Here is a 10,615-nt window from a genome sequence, read left to right as displayed (position 1 = left end):
CAGACAGTAATAATCCTTTACACTTAGTGAACATCTCGATCTTTGGGTAAAAACAGCCGCCCTGACAGCAGTCCACGGAGAGGTAGGAAGGGACTCACGCAACAAAACAGCAGACAGGAGGCAATCCTGTGTAGAAAAGAGATTACCAGCAGATTCCCAAACAAGCTACTGAAAGAGCTTCAAAGACTCCGCCCTCCTTCCTTGGCTTTTGACAGGGAAGCTGTTGTCGCCATGGCCTATTTATTTTGTTCGCAGACCATTAATAACTAATGATGCCCGCAGAGATCACATCATGAAGCTTTTCATGCTATCGGTCCCCGATAATCTACAGTAGTTCTTTCACTTTGCCTAGCACTCCTATTTGATCAGGTGCATGTGCACTCGCTCCGCCCCTGCATATCCGTAGACGTCCAGCTGAAGAGTCGTGTTTCACTCAGCAGCAGGTCCTTTCAGAGAGAAATCGAAAGGGCCGCAACGGGTCTGAGCTCTGCGGAAAAGAAAGGTGTGCGAGTGTCCTCATGCGGCGTCGAAGAAAGAATGAATCTAGGCTTCCAAGATACACGTGTGAGAGAGTAACGAAGAAAGTTGTCGTAAGTCAGTGCAAAACAGCCACTGAAGGGTTTCTTCACCGTAGGGTCTGGATCAATGCTCGGGTGGAAGCGTCCCTTCGAGGTCGCTTTCTCGAAGACTTTTCAGTTCTTTTCTGCCTCTCCCAGCACTTCGGGAAACGAACTTGCGGACCAAGCACACTCGCTTTCCTCTTCTTTTTCCTCTATCCGGGTGGAGGAAGAATAGCATGGATGAAAAAGACGTGCTGAGCATCTGATTTCGGACGCATGCATCGAAAACAACAAGATGGGATTACTTACAAACCCGAGACGAGAAGCATGAAGAAGAACCGCGGCTCTCCCACCGAGAGATGACCCTGCTACGGAATGAGTGCTTTGGCTATTTCAAAGATGACAATGATGATATAGCCAAGTTTTCCGTGAAAAAGAGTTGAATGGCTATTGACTTCTCCCCAGTTAGCTCTCGAAAACATCTTTGCTCAGGCACACGTTGTCGGATGCTAGTCTTCTGCCCCGCCGCAAATCCGGGTCCGAGTTCTTTCTCTTTCTTTCCCAAGATTCTCATCATGTTGTGCATGCACTTTTCTCCTTTCTTTCTCTCTCTCTTCCTTTTGCTTTGCCTTCTCATCCATTCTCTCCCTTCATTAGTTGCTTGCTTTTCCTGACCGAACTTCTCTTCTTTGTTTCTTCACATCATCAGTCGACCTCCATCCTACCCCCTTGGCCATGCGTACTTCCGTCTCTTCCTTCCCGTGTCCCTTGACGCCGTAGTTAGTAGCTAAAAGAAGCTCTCGTGAAGAAAGAAAGATTTCTTGCTTTTTTTCCTCTCTCTTTCATTCGTTCTTTTCTACAAACAAGCCGTTCAGAGGTTGCTTTCTTCTCGAATGTGTACAAGCAGCCTTGTTTAGAAGCAGCTTCTCCCTGCCTGGCTCAAGCGTTGCTTTTCTCTCTCAGAATAGATCAGCCTTTGTTCTTCTTTGTTCTGAAGGAGGTATACAGACTCGAGCTCTCCTTTCTCTTTCTGATAGCAAATGCAAACCGAGAGAGAGAGAGCCTAAGAAGAACGACGTCGTTCCTTTCCTTTTCTCTCTCTCTCTCTTGCGTCCTATTTGAGGATTGCTAGGAAAGCCTTTTCACCTGTGCAAGGCAAGTCTCTCTTTCACATTTGGCCTAGGTCTTTTCAGCAAGCTCGGGCATTTGGAGGGTGTACCGCCTATCATCCCCATCATAGGCTCCTTCATACTTCTTACATCACGTAAGAATATCTCCTATCACGTTCATATTGCTTGTTTTCCTCTCCTTCCCTTTCTCTCGTCTTCATTCTTTCTCGGGTTTTCCTCTACACTTACATCAAGCTGTCATTCTACGATAATTTTTCTATACCTTTCTTTCTCTCTCTCTTTCTTCATCTCCAAGGGATTCCCTAGTTCTTCGTCTTGATCAAACAGTTCCTTCGCCTCTTTCCTTCTTCCTATTCGGTCTTCTCTTTCTTAGCCAACATTTGAATTTTTGAAGAATGGTAACTAATTGCTTCTTGTGAGATTTTTTCTTTTCTTTTCCTATTCTTTATCAATGCTGGAGATGACAATTTTCCGGTTTCAGAATGAAGTGGACTTCAAGCCATCATCATCTGTCAGGAGATTCTTGGGGTGTATGTACACCTCAACACAAGGGAGAGCTCGTAGAAGGAAATCCAGCAGTTTCGATGATTCTTCCGTCTAACTCGTTTCGGAGAAGACGAAGGTCTCAAGCATCTCTACTCCATCCATTTTGGTTTGTCTCTCGTCTTTTTTTTCTTCTTCTTCTTCTCACTCTTATCCTCTCCTTCTCATCGTCACCCTCCTCCTCATCTTTCTATCACGTGCTCTTCACATCAGGACACTATGAAGATGAACAAGGAAGAACTAAAGAACAACCTCGCCCTCTCTCTTCTTCTTCTTTGAAAGGAGATTCCAACAAGGAGGGCCTTGGCTCATCTTCTTATGAGATTGATGGCGAGGGTACGGCTATTATCCATGCCTGGGGGGAGTCAAAGTTAATAGGTGAGGGTTTTCATCGGACTCTTTCTACCAATGTTTATATAGCGAGAGGAGGAACTTCTTCCTTTCCTTCTTCTTCCTTCTCTTCTTCATCTTCTTTTCAAGATCGTGTTCTCTTATCTAAGTCTTTGCAGAAGAGAAGTGCATTCGGTAAAAGAAAGTCGCGCCATGTTCTCTTCTTTCCTTCTCTTATTCGTCGCCAAGATGATGATGACGCAACCGTGAAGAAAACAAAAAGTCTTTCTAGATCAAAGACGGCTTCTCTATCATGTTCCGTCGAGTGTATATACACCTTAAATAAAATCATGTATATTGATCCAAATCAAACGTGGGAACTTGGTCTCGATTCAACTTTCCATCCATCTCATTCTCATCTTCCTTCTTCTTCTCCTCCATCCACTTCATCTCTGTCTTCTTCTTCATTCTCTCCTCCGAAACAAGTCTTACCTTCACGTGGTAAGCGATGTTCTTCTGCTCAGAAGGAAGAGAGATCTCCGACTCCTTGCGAGAAAAGTAGAGAAGAAGAGAAAGACAAGATCTCCTCCACACACTCTGCTCCTCATGTCCCGAATCCACCGTGTCTATTCTTATCTGGGAGAGAAGGAGAAGAAACAAAAGAAAGTGAAGGGTTTTGGTCTAGACATATCTCCACAGAAGTCGATGATAGCTTTGTAAATGTGGAGCTTCCCTTCTTTTCTTCTCCCGATCTCCTACCATCGCGTCTACATGCTCGACAAAGAGTTACTTCTCCGCTATGCTTTTCTTTTCCAAATCTTGCGAATCAGCAAGAAGAAGAAGGAAAGAAAGACAATTCACCTGATAAGAAGACAGTCAGGAAGAGAAGAGAGGAAGAAGGCCACCAGGAGGCTAGCGTCTTCTCTTTATCCCGAGAGAAGAAAGAGCAGAAGAACGATACAATGAGAGATCCTCTTCTTCAAGATGAATCCTACGCCAAGGCGGAAGAAGAGAAAGAAGAAGAACAAGGAAAAAGCAAAGTAGGAGAAGAGAAACAGAACAAGAGCAGAAAGGAATCTCATGATGAGAATTTTCATACCAAGTCTACGTCCCATCCCGTAGATGAAGATGAAGTGACGGAGACAAGAGCATTTGATGAGGGGGGTGCAGATCTAGAGAAATTTGAAAAGAGTTTTAAGATTCTCAAGAAGATTCCTTTCAACTTGCCTGTCCATCATCGTTACGACGGTGCATGCCACGACTGTGATGGCTATATCAAACACGGTGTATGTACACCTCAGATACGTCTATCGTGTTGTTTCTCTTTTTCTCCCTCACTGGGAAAGCATCCAAGACTCGGAGAGGAAGAAGAAAGAAGAAGAAATAAACAGGATGAAGATCTTCTTATGAATGATCATACATCATGTGACGAGATTCTCTTTCAAGCATCTGCTCTCTCGTCGTCTTCTTCTTCCTTCCCTTCGCATATGAGAGATATTCATCGTCATGTCCCCCTTCTCTTCAGCGTCAGTCCCCCTGCTATTGACAAAGAAGAAGAAGAGATGGAGGTTTCTCAAAGGCAAAAGACAAGAGAGAAGAACATCAAGATGATAGAAAGAAAGAATAAGAGTGATAAAGATTCTTTCTCAGGAGAGAATGAAGAAGCAAAGACCCAGGAAGAGAGGCAGAGTTTCGATGATGCGCTTCCACGTGAGAGAGAAGAAGAAAGGAAGAAAGAAGAAGATTCTAAAGATGAAGATGAGGAATTCTTTATGTTGTATTTCAATGTGCCCGTTGGATCTGTAGAGCATTTGCCTCTCGTGGCTTTCCTGACAACGTCCTCTGTACTTCTCCTCGCTGTAGGGACACTCTGCGTCTTAAGTTTTGCGAATGACGAAGAAGAGGAAGAAGAAGAAGAAAGAACAGAAAAGATGAAAGAAAAGCCCTCGTGATCAGAATGAACGTGGAGAGAAAAAAAACCGCACAGTGTAACTCATCTAGTCTTCTTCGTATACATCCCTGCCTAGATAGATAGATTAAAGATAGATAGTTAGATTTAGACGTCTTATATGTATGTATATCTGTATGAGTGGACTCGAAGAGAGCGATAAAGAAGAAAAGAGAGGAGAGAGAGAGAAGAAAAAGGGAGAGAGAGAGAGAGACGAAAGAAGGATCCCCTAGGAAGAGAAGCGTAAGAGCTTCTTACTTTCCCTGTATAGAACGATCATATCTTTCTGAACTCATTCGAAAGGCCAAATTCTTCATTGCTTTTCTTGGGATTTTTCATCTCTCTCTCGTCTTCTTACTCTCCTCATGTTTGATCCAGAAAAGGAAAGAAGAGCAATGTTTATGAAGATGAAGCGAAGAAACGAAGAGAAGAAAAAGCGAGATGGGGAGTAGTACGTAGACAGAAGAATGATCATGGAAGAGGGACAGTTGCGGCTGTGGCAATTCTTAGGGGGTGGCTGTTCTCTTGTACTCTTTCATACTTGTCTTCTTCTTCTCTCTTTTTGAAGCAGATCGAAGTAATCCTTGTCTCTCTCCTTCTTACACTACACAGCATACTCATACATACACCTTCATACATTCACATCTATATACATATATATGCAGTATGTACAAGCATGCGTATCCATATATATATATATATATATGTCCGTGTACGGGTCATTGATGCATGCGTGCATGGGGGTCGTGGATATGCATGCATGTCTTCATTCATGACGTGTTGGGAGGGGCTGGCGATGGCGTGGAATGTTTTCGTGTCTTTTATCCTTCTTCTTTTTCTCCAGTCTATCCTCTCTAAACCTGTCTATCTATCGGTCAGTCTGTGTATAGAGAAGAGAGAAGGCTAAGTAAGAGGGGCAGATAGATGTGGGGCATGTATGCTGTGCTGCTGCGTGTCGAGTCATCTCCAGATAAGAGGAGAGTGAAGTAGACATTTATTTCATTCGTAGAATCCAAGCTTCTCTTCTTTATTTGAAGAAAGAAAGATTTTCACCTCTTGGGTTTCTTTTTCTCTTTTCACTCTCTCACACCCCCATCTCTTCTTTCTCGTTTTCTTTTTCTCAAAGCACTGATCATTGGGGTGTATGTACAGCGTGATACAGACATCATGGGGGGTGTACATACACTACGCATGGTGGAGAGGGCGATTGAGAGATCTGTCTTCAATGATAAGAAGTTCTTTCTTTCTTTTCTTCTTTTTGCATCCTTCTTTTTTCTTTTGCTCTTCGAGAAGAAAGAAAGGTTTCATCTTTCTCTTTCGTGAACGTCATGTATATCAACAACGACTTTCTTCTTTCTCACGTTTGCTTCTCAAGAAACCTAGCCTTATTTCCTTTCTCTTCTTTCTTTTTGAGTGAAGTCTTATGGCAAGAAGGAAGAAGGGGGAGATGCTCTCTTCTTCTTCTTCCTCCTCTCTCTTTTCTTCTTCTTCCCATGATGTGTTTTCTTCTGAAGAGTCAAGAAAAGAAGAGAAAGCACCTAGCTTCTTCTCTTGTCGCATACGGGTTCAAAGCAGGTGAATGAAGAAGAAGAAGATGTCTGACCGTGAAGAGCCTATCATCTCTTTTTCCTTCTTCATATTCTTCTCTTCTCGATTTTCTCCTGTTGGTCACTCCGCATGCACCCGTACATACACCATCCATCCGTATCCCTTCCCTTCTTTGAAAGTAGTTTCAATCGACCCTCTTTTTCTTCTGGCACCGCGACTAGTAACTCTTCCTCTCTATCTGTTTGATCTCTCTACATGTCTATCTTCTTTCTTCTTCTGTTTCGTATTCTGTAGTATTCCTTTCTCTTTCCCACCAAGAGTCATAATAAGTAAGAAGAGCGTCATGTTGACTTATCCTCTTATCGTAAGTAGATCATAGATCGATATCTTTGAAATAGATGACCTTTCTTCTTCCCTTAGATCTCTAGTCGTCTTCTTCTCTTCCTTCTTCGTAGGCAGATAAAAGAGAGAAGAAAAAAGACGGCGAAGCATCCCTCTTCTTCTTCTTCCTCCTCGAGAAACCTAGAGAGAGAAACAATGGACTCCATAAATCGAGAAAGATTTTCATCGTTGTAGTAGTAGTACTAGTAAGGAATTGATAGGGGAGACAGGTAGAGAGATAGGCAAATAGATCAAAGACAGGTAGATAGATTAAAGATAGATAGATAGATTAAAGATAGATAGAGAGATGGTAGGCTTTTATACTTGTGTAGTCAATCCATCGTTTGCTTGAGTGCTAAGATTTCTTTCGTTGTTCTTTCTTTCGCAGCTTAAAAGATATCAGGGACTTCAAACATTCCTGCAGGGCTCTCTCCCTTCCTTGTTTATTTGGCACGTACGACTACTACAACTACTATTGCTACTACTATTACTACTACTATGACTACTATTGCTACTACTACTATGACTACTATTGCTACTACTACTACTACTATTACTACTATTGCTACTACTACTACTACTATTGCTACTACTACTACTACTATTACTACTACTACTCATACCACTACTACTACTTATAGTATCACTACTACTGCTGTTAATCCGATCTCTCACTCCTAATGATCATACTAAGAGTACAGTGATAGGGAGTTGTCGAAGAAGACGCATCCTCTCTACAGTAGGATGAACTAGAAAAGACTTCATATCTTCCCATCAATAGAATTATAGCGAGGTGAATGATACTTAGAATTATCCTAAGAAGAAGAAGAAGAGCGGCAGGACTAACCTCAGTAATAGTAGTAGTAGCAACACACGAGCACGATTAAAGAGTAGACAAGACCAATGATACACCGAGCTCTAATACTCCTGTCACTAGTAGGGATGTCTATCTCTCTCTGTAGCTATTCATAAGGAATAGTACGTACAAGACTCATTCAGAATGAAGACTGACATCTCACCCATCTCTTTCTCTCTCTCTCTCTATCTATTCAGAGTCTGTGCGCGAGGAATGTTGAATGAAAAGAACTCCATGAAGTGAATGAAAGAAGCCGCTTCTTTTTGCCAAGTGAATGAAGGAATGGAAGAAGAAATCCTCCCCATGAAGGAGACTGTACGAGTTAGCTACGAATCAGCAGCGAAAGAAAGCAAATAGGAGAGTCTTCGTGACATAAATAAAACAAAGAAATGCTAAGTCTATCTTGACGTACCTCTCCATCTGTCTATCAAGAGGAAAGATGAATGACGGGAATGGATGGATGGATGAATGAGTAATACAGAGCCTCATTTCGTTAAACAGAAAGTCAGGGGGTGACAGGAGGAGGGAGGAGAAGAAGAACAAGAAAGCAGAGACAGACGCAAAGGAGAAGATAGATCAGGCTTGAAAAGAGAGGTTTCGAAGTCAGGAAACGTACAGAAGGATAGAGAGAAAGAGAAGAGATTGCCAAAGAGATATAGAGAGGGATTGATAGGTCTTAAGAAATCGAGAGAGAGAAAGATATCTATCTATTGATCTATCTCTCTACCTCGACCTCCTCTCTTTTATGTCTTCTTTCTCCCTCGTTCATCGATCCTGTCTCAGTAACGGCTGTCTGTCTTATCTCTTTCATCTTCTTAGATCTCTATCGCTCTCACGCTTTAGAAAGATAGACCCTTCAGGGGCCGACTTCGAAGCCCTTTAGCTTCGAGAGCGAGCTGTATGTACACCGTGTCGAGATAGATCGATAGATAGATAGATAGTGATGCTACCTAAAGTCTTTTTTCTCCCATAGTAAAAAGAATGAAGGTGTATTTCGATTCATGGAGTCTCTCTTTAAACTTACAGAGAAAGACCTAGATAGATACGCTGAAGTCACCGAGTGAGAAAAGAGGTAGATCCAGAGAGATACATGATGCGGTCAAATTATAGAAGGACGAAAGTTTTATCTTCTTCTTCTTTTCTCGATCTTCGTGGGGTGCGTCGAGACACTTCAAACAGAAGGGAACGAATGAATGAAGGATCGACGAAGGAATGTTTGCTTCCTTACGGTCACTCATCATATACGACAATTCATGGAGCTACTTACCCCTACCTCTAAGGATCTTTCTATATGCACCTATAGATATATAGATATATCTATGGAGAGAGAAGTTGTGTGTGTACTGAGGGCGCCTGAAGAGAGAGAGAGAGAGAGGTAGAAGAAAAAAGAGAGATGGAGAGAAGCTCCTTCATGAGCTTTCGCATTTCCGATGTGTGTGACTGAGCCCACCCTGAACCCTTCTACAACTTCTATCCTCTTATCCCCCCCGTAGAGATAGATCGATGCAAGAGGGATAGACAGACAACGGAAATAGGCAGCAGGTAGATAGAGAGATAGGTCGCCTGCTTTATGACTGAGAGATAGAAGGCCGTGTCGACTACATACGTGTCTACCTCAGTCATATCGCCGTGACCTTCCTTTGAATGACTGACTGTCTTCTTGAGAAGATAAGAAAGATAGATCTATCTATCTATCCTAAATCTATCTCTCCTAAATCTATTTATCTATCTCTCCTCTCTGTCTCTCTCTGTTCCTCATAAAGATGAAAGATGCCTGATGATCTCTCTAGCTTGCCTATCTTCTTCTATTTTCTTCTTTTTCTTTTCAGGATGTATTCTTTCTTTCGCTCTCTCTCTCTCTCTTTTCATCTCCCTCTTGGCTGTATCAGCAGCTTTCATGTCACAAGAATGAGAGTAGTAATGTCTAGCTATTCTCTCTCTTTTTCTGTACAGATAGATAGATTGATAGAGCGATAGATTGATAGATAGACCTATACATGATGTCAATAGATATCTACGTAAGCAAGGTGACTCTCGAGGAACTTTCAATTCTTCTTATTCTCTCCTCTCCTCTCTTCTCTTTCCTTTCCTTTCTTCTTCTTTCGCTAAAGATGTTGTGCGAGAGGTGAGGCGTCAAGGGGGAGGGGTGAGAAATTGAAGTCGACCAATGAACCCCGCAATCCTGGGAACTTCCTTCATCTCCACTCTCTCTCTATTCATCATCTTCATCAAAATACAGAAAGAAAGAGTGAGAAAGAAAGAAAGAAAAGAAGGAGATGGATTGAAGGTTTAATTGCTTATGGCGTCTTTGATGTGAATGAATGGTCCATAAGGACAGTCAAGAAGAAAAATGAGGCAAGGAAGGAAAGAAAGAAAGAGCAAGGTGGGCTTTCATTCCCCTGCTTATATGAAGAGATTCAAGTGCGAGGAACAAGAAAAAGATCTTTAGAAATCCATATAGACCATCTATACACGCATCTACGTCCCTCTCTCTTCGATCTATCAATCTATCTATCGATATCTAACGTGTAGATAGATTGAAGAAGATTCGATATATAGATAAGGCTGTATGATGGGGCACCCGATCGAGCTGAGAAGCTATTTCCAGACCACATACATAGAGATATACATACAAAGATACATATAGATATATACATAGGTGTAGATATACAGATAGAGATATACACATGTCTCTATAAATCGAGGGAGACCCATATACAGAGGCGGGTCTAGAAATATACTGGATCATCATCTAGATAGACGTCCTGATGTATGTAGACAGACGGGGAGGTGTATGTACAGACGAGAGAAAAGAAAGAAACTGAAAGAAAATGCCTGTTGACAAAAAGAAAAATCACGAAAGAAGAAGAAAAGAAAAGAAGAGCGGAGGATAGATCGCCAAGCGACAAGAGGGGTAAGGGCTTCATTAACAAAGACTTTGGAGATGAGGGGGGTAAAGAAGGAAGAAGAGGAAATGAGTCTTTTCTTTCTTCAGTCCACATTCTCTCTCCTCCTCATTCCTTCTCTCTTTCTCTCTCTTGTCTGAGAGAAAGACCTAGAAAGAGATAGAGCGGTTAAAGATAGATCGATCGAGAGGCCGATAGATTAAAGACAGACAAAGGACTCGAGACAAGCGACAGTTCGGGGGAAAGAGAGAGAGAGAGATTTTCCTCTCTCTCTCTCTTGTTGAGATAAGAAAAGAAAGAAAGAAATAAGAAAGAAAGAGATAAGAAAGAAAGACTTGACAAGAAAAGTTGATCTCCTTCTTTCTTTCTTTCTCAGTCAAATCAAAGAGAAGGAAAGAAAGGATACGATAGAT

General features: G+C 42.1%; 2 protein-coding genes across 2 annotated transcripts; one reads left to right on the top strand and one right to left on the bottom strand.

The window, feature by feature from the left end:
* The first annotated feature begins 752 nt into the window (after positions 1-752).
* CSUI_008651 (uncharacterized protein) lies at positions 753-6,254 on the top strand. The gene has a single exon (XM_068068778.1). The coding sequence runs from the start codon at positions 2,173-2,175 to the stop codon at positions 4,513-4,515; it is 2,343 nt and encodes a 780-aa protein (XP_067919249.1). The 5' UTR covers positions 753-2,172; the 3' UTR covers positions 4,516-6,254.
* Positions 6,255-9,591: 3,337 nt separating this feature from the next.
* On the bottom strand, positions 9,592-10,615 carry CSUI_008650 (uncharacterized protein). The gene has a single exon (XM_068068777.1). It carries the CDS (start codon positions 10,296-10,298, stop codon positions 10,026-10,028), a length of 273 nt encoding a protein of 90 aa, XP_067919248.1. The 5' UTR covers positions 10,299-10,615; the 3' UTR covers positions 9,592-10,025.

The sequence above is a fragment of the Cystoisospora suis genome (assembly GCF_002600585.1).
Source record: "Cystoisospora suis strain Wien I chromosome Unknown contig_4908, whole genome shotgun sequence".
Taxonomy (NCBI): Eukaryota; Apicomplexa; class Conoidasida; order Eucoccidiorida; family Sarcocystidae; genus Cystoisospora; species Cystoisospora suis.
The sequence above is the reverse complement of the archived record's forward strand: the minus strand, read 5'-3'. Positions and strand labels throughout refer to the sequence as shown.